The 27,853-nt window shown below is 39.6% G+C and overlaps 1 protein-coding gene across 9 annotated transcripts in view; it reads left to right on the top strand.

Moving 5' to 3' along the window:
• LTBP1 (latent transforming growth factor beta binding protein 1) overlaps window positions 1-27,853 on the top strand; it is a 187,177-nt gene that overhangs the window by 144,464 nt on the left and 14,860 nt on the right. For 8 of the 9 annotated variants that reach the window (XM_039719007.1, XM_039719008.1, XM_039719006.1 and 5 more), the window contains 9 exons: window positions 349-471; window positions 2,964-3,089; window positions 9,454-9,579; window positions 11,779-11,922; window positions 19,334-19,516; window positions 20,750-20,836; window positions 23,222-23,350; window positions 24,706-24,846; window positions 27,160-27,330. In XM_039719007.1, coding sequence (XP_039574941.1) covers window positions 349-471; window positions 2,964-3,089; window positions 9,454-9,579; window positions 11,779-11,922; window positions 19,334-19,516; window positions 20,750-20,836; window positions 23,222-23,350; window positions 24,706-24,846; window positions 27,160-27,330 — 1,230 coding nt within the window. The remainder of the gene's footprint in view (window positions 1-348; window positions 472-2,963; window positions 3,090-9,453; window positions 9,580-11,778; window positions 11,923-19,333; window positions 19,517-20,749; window positions 20,837-23,221; window positions 23,351-24,705; window positions 24,847-27,159; window positions 27,331-27,853) is intronic. The other variant, XM_039719005.1, reaches the window with a different exon arrangement.

The raw sequence follows: 27,853 nt of genomic DNA, 5'->3' as shown, positions 1-27,853 counted from the left end.
AAGACTATTTTAAATTTGCATTAGTAGGTATCTTTTGTGTCTGTCTTCTAAATGTGCAGCTTGGATTTCTTTTTAACTGCATTACTGTTATGATGTGCTTTTGTGATAGATGCAGATGGCAGATGAGTCATATTTGCTAGGAGTAAATCATATACAAACTCAAATTTCAAAGCCCTCTGGAAATATGAGAAGTTTGATGACACGATGAAGGGAAAATAACAAAGAATCTTAAAGTGTAGTAAACTTGATTTCCATGTATGCACACAGTTGCTTCAAGTTATGTTGAAACTATTAAAAGTTTCATCAGTTTTGACATCATCTAATAATTCAGTTGCCTTTTTATTTCAGATGTTGATGAATGCGTTCAAGACAGCAATGTTTGCCTAAGAGGAAGCTGCATAAACACTGAAGGGTCTTACAAGTGCACTTGTCCAGATGGTTTCCAGCAGATAGCGAATAGGGGATGTCAAGGTATGAAATAGGTGTCAAGAATACCTGGATCATTATTGTAAAAGTGCAGGTTTGTAAGTGTAACTTGTGATAGTCACAGATCATGCTAAGGAAGAGAAACTCATTTATCATTTGCAGTACTGTCTTGCTTTTCTTATTTTCTATTCTCATGCATTTTATTCTCTCTGTAAATATATGCGGAGAAATTATTTCAAGAGGCTGAAGTCTCAGCCTTCATAACTTGAAAAGAACCTCTGTTAGAACTAACAGAGATGCAGTGCTGCTTTTTCCTGAATCCTGGAAACTTTTATTTTGACAGTATGTGTTATGAATCAGAGCTGTAACAAGAACTGCATTGTTTGCATCAACTCACATTAGATATTGCTTCTATAAAATACTTGTATTACTTTGTGGAGGATGGGTGGGGAGGAAGAGAATGTGTTATCTGAACTGAGTCAGCATTGTCAAAACCAGGAAAACACTTCCAGGTTTTAGTTCTGAACAATCCCATCTTCATGTTGGCACAAGACCCAGGCATGCCTCATCACTTTTGCCCACCATTTTTGTGAGACAAAAACTGTTGTATTAGAGCTGGTAAATAATATGCTCATGTTCTAAATGGCTGAAGGACCAGAACACTGGACTGGACTTTGCTTTTGCTGGTCACTTATGCACAGTTTAGTCTTGAGCTAAGAAACTGGATTCCAGCTCCACTTTGAAGGTCTTCTGCAACAAACACTAAATTCCCTGTAAAAGTTCTGAGTATTCTATGCTTTCTAATTCAGAAAATGTTGCATTCAGCATACAGAAGTGCTGTATTAGACCTTGCTTTAGCAGATAAAAGAGAATTGACCACAAGCTGAAATCAATGGCAGCTTTGATACCCCTCTAATCTCTTTACTTTGCCATCTAAAGTAGTAGATATATGCCTCATATTTTAAATGGATAAATGTAACAAAACTGAAAGCACTTATGAGCCAGCTAAGGGACAGACAGTGCAAACAGAGAGCTATTGAATTAAACTGGCAAATTTATCACAGGGTGCAGTGTCTGCAAGTTGAATCTGGACTAGACTGGAAGTTAGGGATATGCATTTTGGTAAGGAGAAAGTTGAAAAGACTCCAAAATACGAGAAACTGCAGTTTGCTCTTTCAGAGGTATTGTACTCAATTTCCCTAACACTGGTAATTTTGTTTTCCTGTCTTTTAATACATCATTCTACTTTGTGTAATCAGCTGGTTCAGTTTCCAGTATTTTTCTGGCAGTTTTAAGACAGCTGAGTCTTGAGTACACTATGAGAAAGTACAATACTGTCCTTGTCATTGCTGATCTCCCACTATTCCCAACTTTCGGAGGGCTTCGGGAAGTAGTTGATGGTTTGCACTTGCTATGAATTCAGAGAAAGCTTTGTACATGTATGTGTCATGTTCAGCACAGTGCACTTAGTTTTCCTTAGGCACCTCATGCAGATACAACTTCCCCAAGCTGCTCCTTCTTTTCTTTCCTCTTATGGCCATGATTTCAGGACACTGATTGGAAGGTTTACACACAGGTAGAATCAGTTTGTAGACAGAGAAAATTCTATAGTGGATGGTCTTGAGATGATGATATTGAAATCATTATTTCTCAAGTATATAAAATTGCTGGCTACTTTGATAGATTCTGGATGGCTGTAAGCAGCAAAAGGTACAGTTAAGAATGAGAAATTCTAGTGTTTGGATAAGGGATGAATAAGCCTCATGGGTCAGTTTTGTTTGTAAATTTGTCTTTGGTCTCAGCATGGTACTGAATGCTTCTTAATGGGTTTTTGTAAAGCAAAAAATACAGAAGTACAATTACAACGTGAATGATAATTGATATAGAATTGGTAATACCTTAATGAAATAATAAAGTCCTTAAGTTCTGAGGGCAGATTTGGTTGCTAACATGAGACATCAATCAAAAGGAAATACTTGTTTTTCAGATTCACAAGTTTAAAAAATGCTTTCTAAGTTAAAAATAGAACAAAGCAAAAGAGACTATGATAAACTCTTATATAGCAATCTTTTGGGATCATTCCCACTCCCCATCAGCAAGAAAGAGCATTTGGCTTTAAATTATGTAAAATCAGCCTTCTGGGAAAGATGCAGCTCCAAACCTGCTAGTAACATGTGGAGTCAGATGCCCAAGTTGACCAGTGTGCAGCTGTCAGAAAGCAGTGAGGTGAGGCTGAGAATACCTGTAACACAGAAGAAATGTTGGCTAGGGTGGGGCTTATGCTGATTTCCCACAAATCACTCTCTGCTTATCCTCATCACAGAGTGATGTAGCAAGAGTAAGATGCAGAACATATTGATATCTATACAGAGTTTAAAAATGATCCCAGGAGATTTGGTTGCTCTGGAAGATGAGCTATTCACACCACTATTTACATAGCCAGTGGAAATAGAAGCTGCTTTTAAAATTAATTAAACTTAGGCTTAATATTAAGGCTGTGATGATTTGCAAAGCTCTTAATGTCTCTGTGCTTTCAGATATCAATGAATGTGAGAGATCTGACCTCTGCTCTCCACATGGAGAGTGTCTAAACACGGATGGCTCCTACCAGTGCATATGTGAGCGGGGCTTTTCTGTGTCTGCAGATGGCCGAACATGCGAAGGTGAGACAAGCTATAATAATTCATTCCCGTTGATTTGCTGTTGTTAGGAGGGTGAGAAAAGTAGTCAGTCAGTCACTACTAACTCTAAAATCTGCCACTTAAGTTTCTATGGGTAAGACACGCTTGAATATTTAGGATTATCTAATTTGAAGCTATCAGCAAGCCTGAGCTACCTGAATGTTGTCACTGCTGTGTGGAAGACAACAGAACCTTGTTTGTCTAAACTTTTATTGAAAATATGCAGATTAAGCAACAGAACAGTAACTCCAGTGAGAAGTTGTTGTGAAATCCAGTAGCTCTATCATAGAACTTCAGGCATTTTGAGATGGCAGAAGTGGAGTTAATAGCAGTAATTAGATCTTTATAGAAACATCAACCAGGAGCCTGGAATTCAGGGTAACTATGTTTTTTATGTTGCTATGTCATGAGAATATATCCTGTTGATATTGATGTACACACGTTTGCAAGTGATGCTGCTCTCCTCCACTGAATTTAAACCAGGACACTTGTGCCCAGTGATACCAAGAAGGTATGTGGCTTTGTGAAGTCAGTGATGCTGATGGAAAATAAGCACTTCCCTAACTAGGTTAAGAATGGCTATTGAATGGTTGAGAGGAGTGTTCAAGACAGTAAGTCTTGTCAGAAAAGTTCAGAAGGGGAAAAAATGATATGGTAGTATTTCAGCTGGATGCACGCTGAGGCGAAGCACTGAGCAGATGATAGCTCAGTCTTAGAACCAATGGGAAGATCATCTCAAGCACCCAAGAAGTAAGCAACATTCTCTCTCCCAAATTATAGGCCAGTAAATCCATATGTGATTGGTTTTCACAGGTTAATTCTTCTCATAGTTCACTTAGTGAACTATAGTGAAAACATTTCTCCTTTGGTAGATGAAGTACACTGAAACTTGTGTCTGACTGTTGTAGCTCCCTGCTTATACCAGAGGAAAATGAGCATTACAGCTTTATTACTGAAGCTGGCGTATAACCTGCCATATATTTAGTAATGTGATCTCTCATGAAATGAAATACTGTGCTGGCAGGAACACTGCTATGGTTGATGTCAGGGAATAAGTGCTGTATATTTAGATATAGTATAACATCAAACACACCATTTGTGTTTTAATTATTATTGATAATTATAAAAACTTCTCCAGTGCCCTTTAGTGCTTTTTTCTCTCCAAACATTTACTTCATTTTGTAATCATGGCATAAGTTGAAAGAAATATTCTCTTATTGCCAAGACAAAAGCCTGGTCAAGGAGGCTGCAGAGAGCAAATCTGAGTAACTCCACTGATTCATGGAGGAGGCAGTATTTTATGATTTGAAGTAATGGGGATAATTCCAAAGCAGTTAGTGGACTCTCTGATCAGCATGTATACCTTTCACCCAGTGTTCGGGAAGGATATGGCCACATGTCTTCAATTGCTCTGCAAGAAAAGTAGTAGCAGGTGTTTTTCCTCACTCTTGAGCATAGCTATAAAAGAGGGGGGAAAAAGTGTCTAGAAAAGAATACAACCTTCTCTTTGTAGAAGCCAAACACTTAATTTCAAAATTAACTTTGAAGAATGCTTATTAACCTTGTGAAATCAAGCTCCCAGAAATTAAAAAAGCACAACTGAAAAGGAACACAACTGTAAAAAAACCATCCAAAGTCATTACCGTCTACTGTTAGGAGATGTACCAGAAACAATGAGCTCCTCTGCATCTCTGACATTTAATAAAATATCAGTTTCCAGGGAAAGGTTGCTATCATATATGATGAAGTAATACAGAATTAATCTCCGTTAGAATGAAAAAGCCAAACTTTTACTAAATAGAAAAAGATGAAATCACAAAATCTTATTTCCAGGATTGTGACTAGTTTTGGAACTTTTTAATGAAGAATAAAACGAGTACAAAACCAGTTGAGCATGCTTCACAAGTAATTGGTGTTGTGTATGGAATACAGATCAGACTTCATATTCAGCACTTGGAAAAGTATTTTAATAACTTGGCAAAGCAAGGGTACTTCTAGTCTCTGAAGCAGCAGCACTCCTTTTCCACCACAATTAGTTTCTCCATTCTGTCATTTTAATAAAAACAACTCTATAGTTTTGAAAAAAACTCATTTTAAGGGAGCACTGATGGCATCAGTGTCAATATTTGTAGTGGTGTCAGCTTCATGCTCAAAGGCAAGACGAAACAAAAGGAATGTGTGACATACTGAGAAAGCATGTGGCTTCCAGCCGCAGGAGCTACTGTTCTTTACACTAAGTGCCTCTGTGAATTTAATTCTAGTTAAGTGAGTGAGAATAACTGTTTATACCATCAAAGGAAGAATCTGAGAAAATTTTCCTGGATTCACACACCTCTCTGTACCTGGGAAGCAGATTTTCCATATCTCCAGACTTTTTTTTGTATGAGTTTGACTTGGGTTTTTTTCAAGTTTGAAACAACAACAGCATAAAACATTTAAGGACCTCATGTGGTTTAGTTCTGGTGTGGAGTTTTTGTGGCCATTGGCCAAAGTAAACTGAACAGCTGTGGAGACTGTGTCTTCTCCCAAGGTGTAGACAAACTTTTGTTGCAGCAGTGACATTCCACTGCAGCCTGGCCCCAGGCTGAGAAATTTGACTGCACCGGGCTCTCTGAACTGCAGGCTCTCCGAGTGCTCCTTAGTTCCTTGTTGAGCTCTCTGGGGTTCATATAAAGATGGTGTTTTACCCAGCTGGCTACTAGTCAAATGTGTTGGCAAAACCTCAAGTTAGAGGTTCTCTGATGTTTAAGTCAGTACTCTGCCTCAAGCACCTCTTCTGTCTCCATGTCCCATCCCATGTGTCTCTCATTGGCTTCTCACTGCTGCAACAGGCAGTCCAAAAAAACTTATCCCATCAGAGCTCTCTGATCTCTACTTCTTCCTTTTTATGTATGCATGTTATGGGTAGCCCTGGAAGTTTCAGAATCAGAGCTCTGCTTCTCTAATCACTACAGACCTCTGTTAGGAACCAGTTCCTCTTCCAGATATGTTGCTAAGTAAGGAGATTGCAGTGAGATTTAATTATCGTGGCTGAGGTAGAGGTTGCCTTCATCTTGTTCAGGTTGTCAGAAAACAGGAGTACAGTGTTGAACTGTACAAAAGCGTGCGTGAGTGCACACATCTTGCCTTTTGATTAAAGCAGGCAGCACTGATTAATGGATTCTAAAATAGGTTTTAATTACAGAGAACTGCTTTAGTCACTCTATAGACATAGGATATATTAGTTTCATACTTAGTTTTTTCCCCTGACTTTGCTTCCATGTAGCAAGAGAATTGCCGATTACAAGTCTCACTCTTTATGGGGTAATTAAAGAAACAAATGTCCTTTCCGGCTGTAAAAAAGAGTCCTTTGAGTGAACTGTCTAGACAAGGAAAAATATTTAGTGCTCGGACCTTCTCTGTAATATCCCATGCACTGGAAGATGTTCAGACTGTACTTTTTAGAAAAAAAAACTGTCTTCTGTGGTTGTGTTATGTGCTGAATTAGGACACTTGCTACAATCACAAGTTTTGTTTCTGCAGCTTTTTTAGTCAATGACCTTGTTTTACCTGTGAAGAACCAGCAGCATGAACCATTCCCCTGTTTCCTTTAACATTTAGGTTTTAAGTAAGAAGAGTTCTGTAATTTGGGTAATTCTGAAATGTCCAGTTGTAGTTTCTTCTGTGTAGGTCTTTAACAGTAACTGTCCCGTGGCTGAGGAACTTTTTGTTATTTAACCATAGTTGTTCACTGAAAACACAAACACCATGTTATTATGTGTTGTCTGAAATTCCAGGCAGTCAAGCCACCATTGTTTACTCATTTTGAATTCCTTTTCTTAACAGAGTTTTCTGATTAAGAGACAGAGTATTCAGATTTTTTTACTAGATATGTGAAACTCTGCTGATCATATGAGACTATTAATATTAAATATGTAATGCAGGGACAGTGCACAGCATTACATATTTAATATGTAATTAAAGCAAGAAGGAGGGACCAGAAAAACACAGCTGTAAACAATTTTTGTCTTCCTCCCAGTAACTCCATATGCATCTTTTTATAATTCTGTCACTGTGGGGACTTGAAAAGAAAAAGGTATAAAAAGTAGTTCTTGACCCTTCACCTCTGAGAGTCTTTAACACAGATAAGCTGCTTATTCACGTTGCTGAATTAATTCTACTAGGAAGGGTTTGTGGTAGGTTTCAATAAGTTCAATATCCAGAAACCATCCAAATTTTTGTATTCAATTCCTTGAGAATAAGCACACTGGCTATTGTATTCTTTGCCAAATACAATAGCCCTTTCTAAAATAAATTCCTTGAATATTTTTCCTTTGCTTAATAAATCAAGATGTAAATACCATTAAAATCTTTACTACAAAACTTACAAACCAAATAAATTTTTCTGCCAGTTCCATCTGCAAGTACTTTTTTATAATCATCAGTTATAGTCATAGATGTGTCCTAGATTTTGGTGTATTTAGTGCATACAGTTTTTGCCTGCATTTTGTATGTAGGCTGAAGTTTGTTAACCGGTGGATCAGTTCAACAGGAGAAGTGAGTTTTCCATCACTTAAACACCCTAACATGAAACTACATGACTTTCTGAGAAAAATGTTAAAATTTCTGTTTGTTCCATTGGTACAGAAATTGCCAGAGACAGGTTTTTTAGCCTTTTTAAGAGGTTCTGGATAGACTCTTCTGGCCTTAAAAGTCTACATGTGATTCCAAACCTGTTCAGACCCCACCACAGCACACAGGAAAAGCTGGTTTTCAAGATCCCAAAAACACCAGTCCCTGAAGCACACAAAGCTTGTGTAGATAAATTTGAGCACTTGGGTTGCAAGAGGGCAGCACAATAGATAACAGGTGTGGATGGTAATGATGTGCTGCTGCTCAAATTTTGGTAGCTTGTGGGTTTGTGACCAGAGAGTTCAAAGACCAAGAGTTCCCTTTCAGCTGAGCATAAAACAAAATTTAAAAGTAAAAATGTCTTTGGTTGGTGAGTACTGTCAGGATAAGAATGCAGTGCATCTTTGCTGAGTTCTCTAGGATTTTGTTTGATGCAGCTGTGGAGAACTGGAGGAGTAGGCAGGACTACATTTGAGCCCTACTTTGTCCTTACAGAAAAGCACCAGGTGCTGCTCACCTGTTTGGAGAAGGCTTCTCTCTGTGGCACTGCAGGATTCAGTTCCAGCAGTTCTTTAGTTCAGGGAGTGCCAAAGACCTTCACTGGAGGAAAAATGGTGATAGGCTCCATCACATGAAGGGCTACCAAAATGTGCAATAACAAGCGCTCAAATCACTTTATTCCCCATTTAAAGTGCAATTATCCCTTGAGGAAATATGCCGAAGGAAAGCAGACAGGAGCCTTACTTAACAGCATAATGTTTTTTAGGAAAGAAATACAGCAGTAATTTCTCTGCTTCAGACTGCAGAGGAATACAGAAGGCATAAGGTACTAATCCTAGTGTCCTGGCAGTTCACAATTTCAGCTAATGTTCTTCCTCTTGAAAAGCACCTCATGACATCTTTCATGACCACATATGGCCAGGGTTTTGGGTTTAGGTCTTACTTTGAGTGGAGATAAAAAGAATGCATTCCTAGCACTTGTAATACACTTACAAAAATAAAGCACAGTCTGCCACAAGCAGCTCTGCTTCATTGTAATTTGATGGGCAGCTGAGTCAAAGAACACAGTTACATGTGAAAGGGACTTACAAGTAAGGCCAGCAAACCAAAAGTGGAACTAAAAATGAAAAGGCCAGTACAGAAAACATTCTGGCATTGGCATTACTTTGTGTACCTGAGTAAGATGACTTGTACGTGTAGATTTACAGGACTTCAGACAGAAGGCTCAGTCCACAGATGCTTACCACTTACACTATGAAACTGTGATCTGTGCAGAGAGCCAGAATGACATCTGTGCAGCACTTCTGCACAGGGGATGTAGCTATACCCTTGAACTCTTTTTGTAGGCACAGTGAGTTCAGTTTCATTCATGTTGTTGACTGTATAATACTGCACTGGTAGAATCTGTAAGTCAGTCAGAGAAATTATTTAAGCCATGTCTTAGTCTGTGGTATGTAACATCATGCTGTGGTTAGCAAGTTTGGTGAAACAGATTGGTGGAGGCAAGTGACCATTGCTGGCATGCTAACTGCAAAGCTAACACTGAAAGGATTTCTTAAATTGTTTGTGTGCTTCCATTAATTTTTGCATCTTGTCCTTGTGTTCTTTCCCAATGTGTTGAGGTATAGCTGCATCTGTTTGCCAAGTGGCCCATCTGTGGGTGTTCTGCACTCTTTGTGAATGTCTGCCTTTGGCTGTCACACAGCCTGTCTGATGATAAAATTCTTCCTTGCAGATGTGGATGAATGTACGAACGGCACGGTGTGTGGCACCCACGGGTTCTGTGAAAACATGGATGGCTCCTACCGCTGCCTCTGTTACCAAGGCTACCAGGACACACAGGATGGGCAGGGGTGTACAGGTGAGCTCACGGTGCTGGTACTCACTGCTGCAAAGCTCAGGAGAGCTGAAACAGCATTCCAACAAAACGCATTTCACATTTTTGTTTTCTGACATTTTTATTAAAGTTATGCCACTTACTAGTGAAATAGGGTTGAGCTCTTCTTTACTCACTGAACTTTCTGCCAGATGTAAACTTTACTTTGTATCTATTTAATGAAAACCTGTTATTAGGACAAACAGAAGCCAACAGCAAATAAGCTGAACCACTTATTTCTTTCAAAAAAGCCAAGAAACTTCCTTGTTTGTGGATATCAGGACCATTCACAAATATAATAGCATGAATTTAATATCTTAGCCTATTTAAGTGCTACATCTGTTTAGTCTCTTAGCTGAGTAAGCAGAATCCTGCACTACCCCCTGCAGGAAATAACATCTGGAATGTGGCGCAGCCAGGCTGAATTAGATGGCACCTCCCTAGGCATATGGTGTTTAAGCAGATTTTAACATTAACTTCCAGCTCCAGGAGAGACACCTATCACCTTGAAATGATGTGGGATTTTTGTAGATGTGTAAATACTGCACATTTCTTTTGTGACTAATAGGTTTCCAGATCTGTTATTAATAGTGATGGCTGGAGAACCAGTTGAGGCAGCACAAGTTTGTAATATAAAATTAATACCAGATCAAGGAGAGGTATTCATTAAGCAATTTCTTCAAGCCAGACTCAGGATGAAGCACATTTACCAGTAACAGAGACCTAAATGGAATACCAAACAGAGAGGAGGAATTAGAAGTTTTACAGAGTGTTTGTGTGCATTTTCTAATATATTAAGTAGTTTTGTTACAAAATTCTTTGTGCCATTTGCACTTACTTTGCTGCATGCCAAAGTATATTTTGTGACTTTCCATGGATGAAAACAAATGAAGCAAAGAAAGTAAAAAATAAAAGGGGAAAGGAAAGGATGGTGTGAAACTAAATTTAATTTTGAGTTCACACTGAAGTAATTTGGAACCACAAAATAATGCATTTGTTAATTTTTTTTCTTGTATAATACTGTATAGTATATAATACTCTTATAAATTTTGAAGCCAGTTATCAGCCAAAACAATTTAAGGAAAAATTAAGTCTCTAGTTCCTGACTAGGCAATGTTCCCCAAAGAAGACTTATTCCCTATGACAGGAATCCAGTAAAAAGATAAAGAAAAATCTGAATGCATTTTTTAAATGTGAGCAAACTCTAAGTTAAAATCCATATTTGTATAAAAACACACACAAATCAATCTTCATTCAGATTTTGATAGGCAAGAGGTAAAAAGGATTAAATACTGCTTCACAAGTTAGACCACACTCAGTTATAGAAGTTTCTGAATTGTGATACAGAAATTACTATTTCTGATATTAACCAGCATAATTTCTGTCCATTAATGAGATTCTCTCATTAGAAGTAGATTTTCAAACGTCAACGTTAGCAACTAAAAAGAAAGTAATGTTAAATGATCTTGGTAGTATTTGGTAATTCTTGCTAAAACAACAGACAATTCTATCAGTCAAAAAAGCATTTCAGGTTGGCTAGTTAGCAGGTGTATGGAACCCAAGTTAAAAATATGTGGAATTTTTTGGAGGGAGGGATTTTGCAGTGTTCAGCAGTGGTCCCTGGGTGACCTGGGCACAACTTCTGTGGGTCCCAGAGCAGCCTGTGAGTCCATGCATAGACATATTGTTGCAGTGGGGCTGGGGAATTCTTTGTTTGGTGGTTGTTTACAAGAAAAATGGTATTTTGGGAAGGAAAATGAATTCTCTTTTTTGTAATGCAGTCTGAATCTCAACAAAACCTGTTCATTTTGCTCCTTGAGTTTAGTGAAAGTTTGATAATAAAGATAAGAAAACAAATTAAATTACTCTGAGTCTTAAATCCCAATAAGAGAATAGATAGAAAAGCAAGTATTTAAGAATGAGAAAAACCAAAAAAACTGTTCTGGTCCACAATCAGCACCTAATCAACATTAATAGTCTATAAACTGTACTGTGACTTTCAGGGATCTTTATTTCAAAGGACTTACTACTTGTTTATGAATCCACTTAGGTATTAGTGAGTTTTTGATCCTTCCCCAGAGATCACATCTGTAATCTGGCAGACAATATTGGCACAGATACAGCAGATAAAAGAACAGTCAGTAGTGGGTCTCAGTTGATTTATGTTTTGGATTTTTTCCCCAGATGTGAATGAATGTGAAATGTTGAGTGGAGTATGTGGCGAAGCGCTCTGTGAAAATGTTGACGGTTCTTTCCTGTGTCTGTGCTCTGACGAGAACCAGGAGTACGATCCCATGACCGGGCAGTGTCGCTTCCGTACCTCACCAGGTAAAATGCCAGCGGGTGTTTGCATGCTTGGCATGATTTCAGCTGCACACAGAACCATTGAAAGGCAAAGCTGGTTCCAGTATCGGTGTTGCTTTAACTAGAGGAGGAAAATTTAAAACTTCGTCATTGTCTTGAAAGTGTGTGCGTAAGAGGAGGTTTTTCTAGGACAGAAATTGTTATCAGTGAATCATTAGCAGGGAAAATATAGCAGAAGCACCTTCTAAATGTTATACATCAACAAACTTGGCAGTAATACTGAGCAGTTACTACAGGTAAGAGTAAATGGTCTCATTGACTGTACTGTATGAGTGAAATCTGATACGGAATCAAGTCTATGGCCTGAGTGATTTTGGTTTTTGTCCAAACTTTTACAAACACCCATTAGTATACTTGGACAATGTTTAAGGGAGCATATTATTAAAACCAGGAGTTATATTTGGTTGTTGTGGTTACACCCCAGATGGCAACCAAGCCCCAGGCAGCAACTTACTCCCCTAGAAAGCTCATGGGTTGAGATAAAGACAGATTAATAGAGAAAGCAAAAGCCATGCACACAAGCAAAGCAAATCAAGGAATTGACTGCTTCCCATGGGCAAGCAGGTGTTCAGCCATCTCCGGGAGAGCAGCGCCCCATCACGCGTAGCAGTGACTTGGGAAGACAAATGCCATTACTCCAAACATCCCCCCTCTTCCTCCTTCTTCTCCTCATTTAATATAATGAGCATGATGTCATTCAGTCTGGAATATCCGTTTGGTCAGTTTGGGTCACTTGTCCTGGCTGTTTCTCCTTCCAACCTCCCACGAACCCCCAACTTCATCACCAGTGTGGCAGAACAAAAAGCAGAAAAGGCTTTGGCTCTTTGTAAGCCCTGCTCAGCAATAACAAAAACCCTGTATTATCAACCCAAATCCAAAAACCAAACCCATACCAGCCACAGTGAAGAACTCTGTACCAGCCAAAATCAGCACAATAGCCTTACTTTATTAGCATTATCTAGAATTAATATTAGTCCTAAGTGAAGGTTGTTGGGAAAGCAAAAACCAAGCCACTACATTGGTGTTAAACTACCTCTGTTGTCAGTCTCTCTTGAAGAGTCCCTGCCTGGTTTACTCCTGTTTTTCCTACTAGTCCATTGTACTGGATCTTTGAGCTTTTCTTATAAAGTGTTTTGGGTGTTGAAAATACTACTGGAAATACATTAACTGAAAATTAGTTTAGAGCTCTTAAGGCTGCCTTCACATTTCTATACTGATCCAGTTTGGCGAAAGGAACAAATTCACACGAGGGTGAAAAGAGCACAAGAAATGACAGGATTTACTTGCACAGCTTTTTTCCCCTCCAGAATGCAAATCTTGGTATTTTTTCCTTGTTTTCTTACACTGCAGGCTGATGTAACTTCCGGAATGCCTTAGAGGAATCGGCTTTTTTGCCAGGATGCTGACTTTACAGCTTCCAGACTGTGGCTATTTTCTCCTATCACTCATGATCTTTCAGACTTGTAAGGAGGGTTGAAATATCCATGACCTAATTGTCACAAATATTTAGATCACTGAATGCAGCACTCAGCAGCACTCAAGAAGTTGCCTGTGAAATATCATTAACAGCTGATTGATGAATGTTATGGGCCTGTGAGGAGGCAGTACTCAGGAGAGCTCAGCTAGCTGATGAAACAAAACCAGAACTAAAAAATTAGCCCAGGACCTGAGTCATGTAGAAAGAACTCGCATCCAAGGGACATTTGAGGACATACCCTAACACTGCTGTGGGAGGAAGGGGATGAAGAGCACAGTATGACCGATTGTACTGTAAACAGATGGATACTCCACTGTCAGTACTTGTTCCATGATGCTATCAGCAGTGAGCACAGCACTGCTGTGATCAGTCTGGAAAGTAACTGTTCTTCCTTTTCCTCCAGGCTTCATCAGGCTCTAACAAAACACATGCTTTGCCTCTGTCTCTTCTCTGATAAGGTCATCAAGATCTCTCATAGGAAAGCACAAGGAGCTAATGAGAAGTACTTTATGTCATATGGTCTTGGACTAGAGTAAGGCAAAATGGCAGTACATCTTACTCTCGTCTTTTCTTCCAAAGTGAAAGAAGAAAAGACTGTTGTTATAAACTTCTTATAAACTATTCTTGCTGCAAAGAATGCTGGATTAGCCACACATCCTCTCCAGCTTTGACAAGGCACGTACTCAAGTCAGGCGTGGTGCTTCCAGAGCTCCCGTGGTGCAGATGGACATCATCTGTCAGCATTAGTTTGCACCATGCTTATGAAAGGCACAGCCTAAAAGGCAGAAAGGAAGAACTTAATCTTTGTTATCCTGTTACAGATATCCATAATTCAGACTGGCTCACCCAGGTCTTGCTTATTTCTCATTCTTCATGTTTGTGCATAAAGAAATGTTTGCCCCCCCTTGTATGAAATGCAAATAGGTGACATTTGTTCAAATGCTACTTTAATTTAGCACTTTTCTTACATGTGGTTAAAGGCCAAGAGATTTGTGGAGTGCTGTGTGTTCACGCTTTTCTTTACTTACCCTTAGGGCTCTCAAGACTTCCTTTTATTTAGATTCCACTTGCTGGAAATTTGTCTGTTGTTAGCTGTGCCTTGAAACAATCCTCCCAGTGTATCTATCAGGAATTTAAGCCCCTATTATCACTTTCCAGTCAAAAAAACCCGAAAAACTGCAAAAAATTGTGCAAGGATTGATTGTCTCATTCCCCTCTTCTCTGCCCTGCCATTCATAAATGACTTGGATGCAGGACTGGAAGGGATACAGAGCGAATTCACAGAGGATACAGAACTGGGAGGAGCTGTTGAGTCCCTTGAGGGCAGAGAGAACCTGCAGAGAGACCTTGGCAAGTCAGAGAGCTGGGCAACCACCAACTGTATGAAGTTCAATAAGGGAAAGTGTCAGATTCTGTACCTGGGATGGAACAAAACTGGATGTAAGGACAGGCTGGGCAATGAGATGCTGGAGAGCAGTGCCACAGAAATTGACCTGGGGGTCCGGGTTGATGGCAAATTGAACAAGAGTCAGCAGTGCCCTGGCAGGCAGGAGGGTAACTCTGTCCCAGGGTGCATCAGGCACAGCATCACCCTGGAGATCTCCACTAAGGTACCTGGGCCTACTTAGGTACCTACAGCTAATTTAGATGTTGCCTTCTCCTGGCTTCATGAAATACAACCAGTTACTTATGGCAATATGTTTAACAGTAATTAAGTTAGGATTTATAAGTGAAAATCATGGTTTTGGTGGCCAAAACCATAAGTCCCTTCTAGACTGATTAATATTGAAAGAAAATTAGTCCCCCCTACCATCTAACCAACCACCAGCACAAAAAATTTGAGGCTGCCAAGTAACAGTTAATAAATTTGATCCTAAAGGTTCAAGGCTAGAAATTTGGTGCATGAGTACAGATTCTGAATTTCCTAAACATTATGGGCTTTCTAATTGTTAAGTGAGTTTCAGTTGTCTGTGGTCAAAGTCTTAGCTGTAAGTTTTATGTGTGCATCACTTGCACAATCCCTGAATTGTATATATGCATGTATATGTACTGTACACACACGTGTTAGCTTGTCACATGTGGGGTCAGTTGAGAAATCTAAACAAGTACACCCTGACAATAGGCACATACCAATATACTTCTACTGTATTCTTGAAAATCAGATTCTGAAAGTGAGAATTCTTACTGGAATTCTTACTCAAGCTGTTTGCTCAGAGTTATCATTTGCTGAGTTTTTAGAAGTCATGATGTTATGATGACCATTTTTCAGTTTTGCAACCAGTTTTCTGATTGCATCTGTAAGCGTTGTTGGTACGCAGTTGCAGTATTTAAGATCCTGTCAGTTCTGTGTTTTGGGTTTTTTCAGATCACAGTTGTTAACAGAACACTATTTAGGCAAATATTTCAGTATATGCTGAAGTCTAAGCATATGCTAATCCATATTATCCACTGAATCCTATATTACTGATGCATTTTTTTGCATCAAACTTATGCTAAGCATATTGTAGGATCATGTTTATGCTAAGGTATATAAATCTATTTGTAAGAAATAGATTTTTCAGAATCCAATCCAGCAGCAGCTATACAGAATTTCTCTCATAGGCTATTGATAGAACAGTTGTATCAAAAATGTGGTAAAATTATTTTCCTTCACCAGCATGTCTTAGGTATAGATATTTTACATTTTCTAACAAAAAAGACCCAAACTACAATGATTCATTCTCTTATAATATTTTATCAACATACCTAATGAAATCACTTTCAGAGACAGCCTGTTTGCTAAATGGTTAATAATCTATGACAGAGAAATTATAAGCTTGTAGACATAGGCTGGTCTTGGTTAAAAAAGGAAAAAAAGGTTTGCGTCTCATTTGCTTTCCAAACATTCATGACACCTTCTTGACTAAGCCTCGCTTACAGCTGTGTAAACAACAGCCATTTAAGCTGCTGAACAGATAATGGGAGGAGAAACCAACACATCATATGTAAAATGGGAATAAACAAGGACATGATGAGACTATCTCCCCTCCCTCCCAGGGCAGCTTCTGGTGTTCTTTCTCTGATAAACGGCATGAAAAAAGCCATGCTTTCTCTTCTAATGAAGATTTGGCTTTAATTCAGCTAGACAGATGGCAAATGGCCAAGGAAAATGTATAAATTGGTGACTGAAGTACTGCTCTCGCACCTTGGAATGGCAGATTTAGTTCAGCTGCATTTCTGTGATATGATAGTCTTAATATAGTTCCTATTGGGATAACAACTGATACCACAAAACCACCTCAACTGATGAAATTCAACACATTATGGAAAATTGTAATTATCAGATGAGGGTTGACCACAGGCTAAATTAACAAAGCTGAAATAAGCAGCCAGCTGGGTGTATCCTTTAATGTATGATTTAGTTATATTGGCAAAACTGCAAAGCCTTGTAGGTGGCAACGTTATACTGAATTTGAATGGAGGTGTCTGCCAGACTTCCAAAACTGAAGTCACTTTTCTGAGGAAAATAGAAGTAAATCCAATTGTCTGTGTCTAATTAGAAACCAAAAGAACTATTACACATGTTCATACTATTGAAGTGCAATAATAGGCAATCCATGCTGACATTTTTAAATCTGCTTTTCTCCAAATGAATCTGGTATTTGTATGCTCACTAAAATTCCCTTGCTCCATCTGCTTTGGGGAATGTGGGTGGGCAGTGATAATAAGATTGAAATAGCAAGAGCTGAAATTCATTTAATTCCTTCTGCATTTGTTGGACATCAGTATCTTCAAGCTCCCACCTCACAAACACTTCTTAAGTGAGATCTTAAAACCCACTCCAGAGTTGCTTGCCTCTTGTTTCAAAGGTGATTCACTGTTTTTTCCCAAGGTCCAGCCAAAGCTCTCTCTTCAGGCAGGCTGATGATCTTCCCACCTGTCCCATCTTTTGACACATGGGGATGGCCTGCTCCTGCACCTTTAAGGTTTTCTTCCTAAAGTACATCCAGCCCTCCCAGACTTTTTTGCCCTTCAGGACTGCTGCCTTACAGAGTCTCTCAATCAGTCTCCTAAAGAGGTGAAAGTCTGCCCTCTGGAAGTCCAAGGTGGCAGATCTGCTGGCACCCCTCCTCGCTTCCAAAGAGTCACAATCACTGTCATTTCCCGATTGCTTTTCCCACGATGGCCTCTGACCATCACATCACCCGCCAGTCCTCCTCTGTTCACAAACAGCAAGTCACCTGGGGCACCTCCCCTGGTTGGCTTCCTCACCAGATATGTCAGGAAGTTCTCTTCCACACACTCCAGGAATCTCCCAGACTGCTTCCTCTCTGTGTTGTATTTTCTCTCAGACATCTGGTATGCTGAAGCCTGCCGCAACAGTAAGGGCCAGGGGTCATAAGACTTATCCCATCTGCTTACGGAATATTTCTTCTGCCTTTCCCCTGATTCTTACCCATAAACACTCCACCCTAACGTCCTCATTGTTCAACTCCATGCAACTGAGACACTCTCTAACACATAGGGCTACCCCACTGCCTCTTTCCCTGCCTGTCCCTTCTCAAGGGTTTGCAGCCGTCCATTGCAGTGCTCCAGTTGTGTGAGTCATCTCACCATGACTCTGGTAGCAACTCTGTTCCAGTTTTCCTGCTGCACCATGGAGCCAGTGTTTACTGCAGTAGCATCTTGAAATGCATTGCCATTCTATAAAATAGAGGTTCTGATTCCTGCCTCAGTAGCTGTGTTTCTTGAGAAATGTCTCATGCTTACCTTATTGTGCAAGAGCCTGAGTAAAAATCAGTGAAATCTCAAAGAGTGAGACATCAGCCAACATGGAATAATTGTCATAGTTTTTTTGTGAGTTAAACATTTGTACAGTACTAAGCATAAAGAATTTCCCTAAATAAAAAGGAAATGAGCTAGTCGCCTCAAGATTTATCTATCTAAAATTCCTGAATAAAGTCTTGGGTTTGATTGATAAATGTGAGCATAGGAAATTTTAGAAATTGGTTACTTTACTGATGGTCTGTGAAAAGTTTTTCGTATTGATTAAGTGTGAATAACAATTTTACATGTTAGTTCCCACTTCTGAACCCTTGATGATAATTTTTGTGAAGTGAAATGTTAGCTAGACAGAGTTGTGCAAACACAGAAGCTGTAAATAGGTTTTCATTTCAAAATTGCTTCTTGGTGTATTTTAGGAGTGCCTTGATTGTAAAAGGTCTTTGACTATTATAGTAATAGGGTATTTATTGGATCTATGGGACAACTATTTTGCCTTCAGTCCATATAAGTATTGTGAGAGGACTCACTCAATGCTTAAGGCAATAAATCTGCCTTCTTGGCTGGATTCCTATTTTAAAGGAAAACACAATCAGTTAACTTGACATCTGTATTATATTCCTTACCATGGAGTCAGTAAGTTACTTTTGCAAAAATTATAAAGGGCATTGTATTCAAATGTGGAGCATGCTTTTTCACAGTGAAATTAAAAGGGGTGGTAAATGCTCATTCTTTTGAAAAATGAGTCTTTTCAGTTCATGCCTTTGCTCCTTTATCTGAAAAAAATGAGGTTGTAATATTTGCTTACCTCTGTGAAAAGCTTTTGGATTCATATGTGAAGAGCATCCTGTCAAAAGCTGGCCATGTCCATTAGTAGCAGAACATGAGAGTAGGTACTTCATGCATTGCTTGAAAATCATAGAAGTGCAAATTGGAGGAATCCTTTTATGGTCAAATTGGAGAACAGGTCCGAAAAAGCAAAAGGAAAGTCATCGACTTCCACCATTCTTTCTGATGTCAAGAAGTCAAACCAAAATTTGTACTTAGCCATTTTCTTCTCTGCTCTTTTGACCTCCTGGAAGAGTGACTAATTTCATGTGTCATCTTGTGTGGTTTATGTTTTCTTTTCTACCTCAGAAATGCCAGTAGAGGCTGATCAACAGGAAGATGGAAAGAAGGAGTGCTACTACAATCTGAATGATGCTAATTTCTGTGACAACGTGCTTACGTCCAATGTAACCAAACAGGAATGCTGCTGTACCTTGGGTGCTGGTTGGGGTGATAACTGTGAAATCTTCCCATGCCCTGTCGTTGGAACTGGTAAGAGGAGGCCTTCTGTCCCTTTGCAAGCTTTTGAAGTGTTGTGTTTGTGTTAACAGAGTGTGCTTAGCCTTTAGAGAAGGCTTGCCCATTAAATCCCATATTTTGTAGTATTTAGTCATGACTTATCCATAGGAACACTCCATGGAGGAAAGGGTGATAAGAATAATTTGCACATGGTGTAAATCCATTGGCTTCTCTGCTGTTGCCCTAGGGATTAAAAGAGCATGTTACTGAACAGTGATTTTAAGCAAATATGGATTCTCACAAGAGCTTTTTCCAGATGCTGTGATAACACTTCAGATTTTTCCCACAAGCTGAAAAACAAAGGTAACCATTGCAACATTTTTGAGACTGCAGCTATACTTTGTAGTGCTGTTTCTACAGTGCCTTACAGCTTTGCAACTTACAGAACATCAGTTAATAATGTTCTCTGCAGACCTTTATTTAACATCTAAATATTAAATTAGACAAAGAGGGCCATGTGATATTTGTCACAAATTTTAAAAACAGCACTTGAAACATAAACAGGGATGGCTGAAATTCAGAATCCAGCTGGAAAAAAATCACATAAGAGGGAACACGTGTGAGCCTGAGATTAAATGATAAAGATTACTTTTCACAGAAATGCATCATCATGTTTAATTCCTGTTTTAACTATACCTTAGAAACTGTCAAATTGAAATGAAATGCAAAATGAAAAAGGGGCCTCTCTGCTTGGATAGGTTTGTTTGATTCTGTATAGTCTCCAAGACACTTGAAATAATTTCTCTCTGTAATGCACACCATGTTCTCCTGTTGCAGACAATTAGTGTTTTTCCTGTATGAAAACTAAAGAATGTGGACAGGGGTTTATATCTCAGTTGGAGTATGCCCAGCTCAGAGAGGCCCATGCTAGCTTTAATTAATATAATTTGGCTACTGGTATTGTTATAACTGCAGTGCACCATGAAACCTAGTAAGGACCACATTCTCCAGCCAAAAAGCAAGAGAAATGAGTTTGCCTGGAGCTGTGTGATGCTGTAGGCACCCTAATGAGGTTTTTTCTCTGCAAACTGAGAGCAGGGGAAAGTCAGGTTGTCTCATTTAACGTCCCCCATTAAATTAAAGGTGTGTATGATTGCCTGATAGATGCAAACAAGGCTAATATCTCAAAGTACCCTGAAATACATGTAACACTACATATGTGAATACCTTCTTCTTAACAACATATTTTTTTTCTTTCTTTCCCAGCTGAATTTACTGATTTGTGTCCTGAAGGAAAAGGTTTCATTCCCTCTGGAGAATCATCTTACGGGCTTCTTGCTCAGAATTACAAAGGTCAGTACTGACTTGTATTAAGTTTAATTATTTCAGAAGTTCTGGTAGTTGATTGACTAGAAATGTGAACCAGGAATATAAGCATACTAATTCAAATTTTATTAGGTGATAAAAACAGTTTGTAGTACAAAACATTACTGAAAATCAGGTTGCTAAGAATGTCAATTACACAGACTGTTATATTCTGGTTTAATTTCTACTAAGTGCTATATACTGTGAGAATAGGTGCTGTGACCACAAACCACAGATACTTGTTTACATATGGAATACAATGCCAGCTTAAACTTGTAAATATATGTATGAGGAGTTGGAAGAGAAGAGAGAGTTCTGTTGAACATTTGGCCTGCAAGGATGAATGAATATTAAAACCAAAGAGAAGTTAAGCAATGATATTTTCATTACAGAACTTCATGGAATAATTACAGGTGGTAGTCCAGTGGTAGTAAAGAAAACAGAGTGATAGAAGTTGGTGAATGTGGGTGAGAGGAAGCTGGCATCACCAAGAAGGAAAAGTGAGATCAGCAAAATTTCTTTTCAGTTTTGACAAGTAGCCATCAATATTAATAATTTTTAAGACAGTCACAGAGCTCATCTTAAAGTCTCTGAGAATATTTTTGTTGAGGGACTGTTTAAGGGCGTTGTTTATCTTTACAGACCTAAGATTTCTGTGTACATTCACAATGGGGGTTTGGAACTTGCTATCTGTGCAGCATATCCAAGTTAGTCTCAGATAAAATCTGTGTTGTTTTTGTGCTATCTCAGGGTTGGTAATATCTCTAGCTGCTATAAATACTGAAATGTGGAAATAGTTCACCTGGGCACAAATCCCTGCCATAATAAGACTTCCCTTTTCAGTAAATTTTTGGTGTAAAACCTTAGGAATGGCACAAAGACAAACAGTAAACAGATAAATAACTTTTGCTAATGTGCTCTTTTTGTAATGTGGTCTTTCTCTGTTACATTAGCTTAAATGTTACTCTTGCTTTTGTCCACAAGCTTCTGCTTGCAGGAGCAATTCCTGTTTTCTTATTGGAATTACCTGTCAGAAGTGAATAGCCTGCTAACCTTCCTTGGTTTTGCTTCCAGCCTTTCCCATTTTTCTCCTGACACAAATCCATGTTCCACAGGAAAAACACAGATGTGAACATGACATTTCTTACTAATCTGTACATTATTCTTGCTGCTAAGCAGTCAAAATATTTAATGTTTGTAGCCACTTAGTGGCTGGAATGGATGTAAAAATAAATAATTTTCTAGATCTTTCAGTTCCTCTGGAAAAAAAAGAAGCATTTAAATGATTCATCTTTAAAACTACTGTACAGCTTTGGGTAAAATCTGTGGTGCCCCAGAATAAATGGGGAGTAAATATATAGAAGACAGTGGACTAAAACAATTGGTATTGAGGGAAGAATCACCTAAGTTGTGCTTTTTATTGCCATTTTTACTACCAACCTAGCTTTAACAGTTAAAACAATTGGTATTGAGAGAAGAATCACCTACTTTAAGTTGTGCTTTTTATTGCCATTTTTACTACCAACCTAGCTTTAACAGATTACTCTGAGCAGGTCTAGCAAATGAAAAGTAGGCTGGAAAAAAGGAAGTGAATGGAATTCCAACAGTAACAAATACATAAATAGAAGACTGTGAAAAAATGTGTACAACTGTGAAAAGCAATATATGAGCTGGCATATATTTTCCATGAAACCTCCCTGAACATGTTTAGCCTCATGTGAAAGCTTGGTAGAGTCTCTTTGTCAGCCGTCACTAGTTCTGTAGCGATTGCCACCCTGTGTTCAGCCACAGACACAACTGGTCCTGTGAGGGGGAAGGCTGCACTGGAGTTGTGCTTTGAGCAACAAAGCCATGAGCAGTGCAGACAGGAAGATTTCCTGCTATGCACAGCAGAGTCACCAAACTCTGTGTAAAGAAAAGAGCAGTCACAGAGTCCATCCATAAGTGTAACTGCTTAGTTTGGTAACCAGATGGGGTGCTTAGATTAGATCCATGGTGGGAATACCTTCAGTAAAGCAAATTATATTGGCAAATACAGGCTATATTGTTCATCTGTTTTGATTAGAGTTAGGGGCAATGTGATACCAAAGGAATGAAAGGAAAGCTGCAGATTATTCCAGTCTCTGTGTGCCACTTAATTCTGATAAGGGGAGGTAACAGTCCATAATTTTTCCTTTTCCATTCTGGCTATATAGCCTCTTTCACACCAGTTGTCTGAGCACGTTTTTTTCTGTGGATATCTGTGCTCCTGGGATTTTCTGTTTAAACTGAAGTTTGCTTGAACAGAGAAGTCTATAGGATTTATTCCATCTTGCTTGTCTACATGACATCATAATAGCAGTGGTAACACAGCCTTTAATGTTTTCTCTCCAGATGCTGATGAATGCCAACTCTTTGGACAAGAAATCTGTAAAAATGGCTTCTGTTTGAATACACAGCCAGGTTATGAGTGCTACTGCAAACAAGGCACATACTATGACCCTGTTAAGCTCCAGTGCTTTGGTAAGTTTATTTAAAGTGGTCTTGTCACCGTAATGGTATGCAGATGGGCAAAACAAGCAGAATCCTACAGCAGGATTCCCATCAGAACTGTGGCATTTCCAGTAAAGGGAGAAACACTGGGCCTCTGGACTCCTGTAGCAGTTTTGTAAGATGCATTGGGTCATTTCCCTTCCTTCTGCTTGGCTGAGCAGCCATTCTGAATGACATAGCTGTGGCATGTAGAGCAGGGCTTGCTTGATTTGCCTCCTTTTTCAGCAAATTAATCCCAGGAGTTTGCATCTCCAGAACAGCCTTTTGTGCTCCTTTGAGGGCACAGTCAAGAGCTGGTGCCAGCCTTAATGCAGGCAGCACAAAGTCATCAGAGGGGGCTCCCTCCTTACATGCACACTGCTGCTTCACTCTGCCAGGGTACAGTTTAGCCTTCTCTTCTTTGTGTATGGGGTGAACAGTGAAATCCTGTATGTTGAAGCTCACCTGTCATTTGGTAAGTGTTCTGGGTTTACTATATTAAATCAAAGTAACACAAACTTTTTTGGTTTGTTTTTTTTTTTGTTTCAAGGACAGCTATTTTCCCCAAGGGGTTAATATGCAATGTGAAATTACAGTTGAGGTCATTGATAAGCCCATTTTAGCCTGCACAACCTTGTACTCTTTTGGTTCTGGTATTCAACTGAAAATTACTTATGACCATGACCCTGGCTTTTGCTTTGTAAGCAGAGAACCATGTAGAATGTGCAGATTAGCATAATGAAAGGAAGCAATTTTTGCAACTGTAATAAGAGAGCCTTTTACCTTGGGATTCTATGATTATTCTTTACAAAGAGTGGGATTTTAGCTGATTAAATGTAATTTATCTGAAGTGGCCTGCTCTTCCCTTTGAGCTAAATTTCAGCTTTTGCTTTCCAAGACAAACTAAGAAAAATAACTACCATGGCTAGGTAACGTGATCCCTTCTTCTGATAAGCTCACGAAGAATCATAAGAGTATGCCCACCTCTAATGCCTGCTGGTATTGTCCTAAAAAGAGAGGAATTTAGGAAGCGGTAGCAGCTATACTGGGTGCAGGTATTCCTGGCATTGCAACCCTTCCAACAAGCCTCTTTATCCTCCCTTGTACTTCTCCATACTAGCTCCCTAAGTCTTGGATCCTTGAGGATCAGGGGTCAGCATCCTTCAGATGTCTGTCCTTCTCCGTGGGCACAGGCAGGATTTTTTTGCCAGCAGTGGGTATTTGTGGTCATTTACAGAAGGCACACAGGGAAGTCTGCTCCTAATATAGGAAAATAGAAACATAGATTAACACAATGCAAATACTTTGTGCTGGCTTTCCTTGATACATTTCCTTCCATTTTAAAGACACGGATGAATGTCAGGACCCAAACAGCTGTATTGATGGCCAGTGCATTAACACAGAAGGATCTTACAACTGTTTCTGTACACACCCAATGGTTTTGGACGCAACAGAAAAGCGATGCATCAGACCAGCAGATTCAAGTGGTATGATCCATTATACATATTACTGAAGTGAGTACACCTCTACGAGGTGGTGCTGACATGGCTACAGACCCAAAGTCTAAGCTTAGACTGGGTCATCCTTGGATGAGCCTGCTCTTCTGGAGGATTTTGGAAGGCAATGCTTGGACCGTCGTCTGTTGATCCAGAAGGCACCATGATGTAGGACTCCACAGTGCTCCACTTTGCCTATACAGACAGGACATTGCTGGAAGTATTGTGAGATTAGGCTCGGGCTGAGGAGTCTTCAGCCAGTTCACCAGCTCTGCGTCTGCCTTGTCCAGCCTTGTAGGTAATGAGGCACAGCCTGCTTGCTGTCTCAGTAAGGCTGGGGTTTGGCTGCAGGCTAAGTCTCGAGATTCAGTTCCACCAAGGCAAAATAAAAACAGGAATGACAGGATATAGGAGGAAATAGCTAAAATTGTATGTGTGCTTTAAATTGATTAACTTTGAAAGTACATTGAGCTCACAGTTTCAAGCTGTGGGCTTCAACATTGCTGTTAAAGTAACTTTTTTGTGTGTTCTTTTAATTTCAATAGACACTTATTTGAGAAAAAAATGTTAGAGATTCAAAAAAAATTATGAGATTCATGGAAACCTCTCAGAAATCCAGAGTGTTATGCAGTCTGCACAGCTTTGTTTATGCCACTCATGTCTTCGAAAGAAGCGTTACAATGGGTTTGATTTAATGCTGGCACTGTATAGCCATAAATCCAGACCTCTGGTTCCTGCAACTTGCAGTGAATTTTCCTGAGATGCTTCTGTAAAAGGAAATGGGAATACAGACTGAATGCCTGCTTTAATCACTCCAAATTGTAAGGCTGATATTTTGAGGAGTAATGTGGTTGCCCTGTTGCGTGGAACTGTGAAAGAACCACAGCATTCCTATTGTTCCATCTTCAGTTAAACAAACCAAAGGCAGGATTGTCCTTTGGGTTCGTCTAGGATGTGAAGAGAATGCAAGAGCCCAAAGGGTCTTCTGTGATGAGACATTCGGCTGACACAGCAGTGATCATCTCAGCCAGCACAGAGCACTCACGCCTTGTATCGCTACTGGCAATGTCCCCCTCACGCAGAGGGGAGGGGGCAGGCTGGTTCTTTTGCTGCCAGCAGAATTTGGAGTCAGTTGCAGAGACCCACTGCTGCTTTTCACTGCATAGTCTGGCAAGCTCTTAGTAGAATAGGTGTCTAAGCTGTGATCACCTTCATGCTTTCAGAACTCAGTTTTGTTCTTGAGCGAGGTTTCAGTTCTGTGCTCGCCAATGAATAATGTAAAAATGCAGTAAATGGATATGCATAGACAAAACAGAACCTTGGTTTGTGACAACACTTATTTTTCACTCTGAGTTGGAACAAAATCAAAACCTTGCAGATGTCTGCACAAAACAATTGTGCTGAGGTTTTTACATTCCAAGTGGAAGATTAAGTTTACAGTTCCTCTCCTTCTGATCAGCAGTGATCAGAACTTGCTGGGACTGGGAATGGTTTCTTTTGAGATCTGTGTCAAAACTATTATGCCTCTGAAATATTCCAGCCTTGACAAAAATACAGATTTTTGTTAATGTTCATAAGAATGTGACAGTAGTTCACAGCAGTGTTCTGTCTTTAACAATAGCTGTAAGTGGATGATTAGAGACCAGGAGGGCAGATAAACAATACTTCTCTTCACCCTCCCCAGCGCTCTCTCAGCCTCCAGCTATTTTCAGCTCAGGGGATTTCCTGAGACTGATGTAGTTTGTCTGTTTAGTTAATGGGCCTCTCTCTTCCAAGTATTTGTCCAGTCTCCCAGGGAGCCCATGTAAAATTTTTGTTCAGCTCTGCCCTAGTTGTAAAAGTTCTTTCAGATGCATTGACGGCAATATAAGAAAAACAAAATAACAACTTTTAAAGATCTATTGTGTGGATGGAGTTCCCCAAACATTCACCTCTCTCCCAATGCTGGTTTTTGTCAAGCTCTGTTAACTTCCATGGGAGCTGAGCTGAATCCCTGTTAAGTGCTCAGGAATGACTATGATTTAGAAAGATCTGGGTTTTGAATATCCAACACAATGTGCTTTTAAATTGGCCTAATGTGACAACTCAGAACCTTTTAAGATTTTTCCAAAGCTGAACATTCAAGGGATGAGCCACCTCAGGCACTTAAAAAAGGTCATGACTTCTAAGCTTAAATTTGTATTCAGCAAAGTCTGTAAAGCTAAGATATTTTTCTAATCTAAATTTACAAAATTTATCATTATACCAACATCATATTTAAATAACAGTGCTGTGATGATGACCTAATCCTGTCTTCTCCATCAGAACAAACTGAAGAAGCTGAGGTCTACCAGGACCTTTGCTGGCAGCACCTGAGCGATGACTTTGTCTGCAGTCGGCCGCTGGTTGGGAAGCAGACCACGTACACGGAGTGCTGCTGCCTGTACGGGGAGGCCTGGGGCATGCAGTGCGCGCTGTGTCCCATGAAGGAGTCAGGTAAGGAAACACACCCGCCGCTGCCCGGAACCTGGAGCACCTCACCCCTTCCATCCCTTGCATTTGTACCTGCGCCAATGACCTGAGAAAGAGCAAAAAACCCCTAGCCCCTCAGGTTAAGGGAAATGGGTTACCAACATGGACTGAAAAATTCCCAAGGAATATGGTTTAGTGTTAAATAGAAAGCTGGCTGTTGTAGTTTTAAAAGACTGTATTTTGTTTACGTGTTTGGAAATCAGATACTCTTCCATGATATTTCAGGTGGAAGGTGTTAATTGTGGTGACTACAAAAGCTGAATGGATACAGAGAGACATGTCATTGACACTCAGATTTATTTCTGGGGACTGGAGAAGGGGCTAGTGGAAGCAGCATAGGTATACATCATGCTTTGCCTGGGATACATCAGGCCTGGTTACATAGTCTGGTGGCATGACACAAACTTCCTCCCTCCCCTGTATAAACTGTTCCAAGGTCTAGTTTGGATGCAGCTTTCTTACTATAAATGTGTCTTTCAGTGACATA

The sequence above is a fragment of the Passer montanus genome, unplaced genomic scaffold (genome assembly GCF_014805655.1).
Source record: "Passer montanus isolate IOZ18808 unplaced genomic scaffold, ASM1480565v1 scaffold40, whole genome shotgun sequence".
NCBI classification, from domain to species: domain Eukaryota; kingdom Metazoa; phylum Chordata; class Aves; order Passeriformes; family Passeridae; genus Passer; species Passer montanus.
Note: the sequence above shows the minus strand (reverse complement) of the source record. Positions and strands in the feature narration are given on the sequence as shown.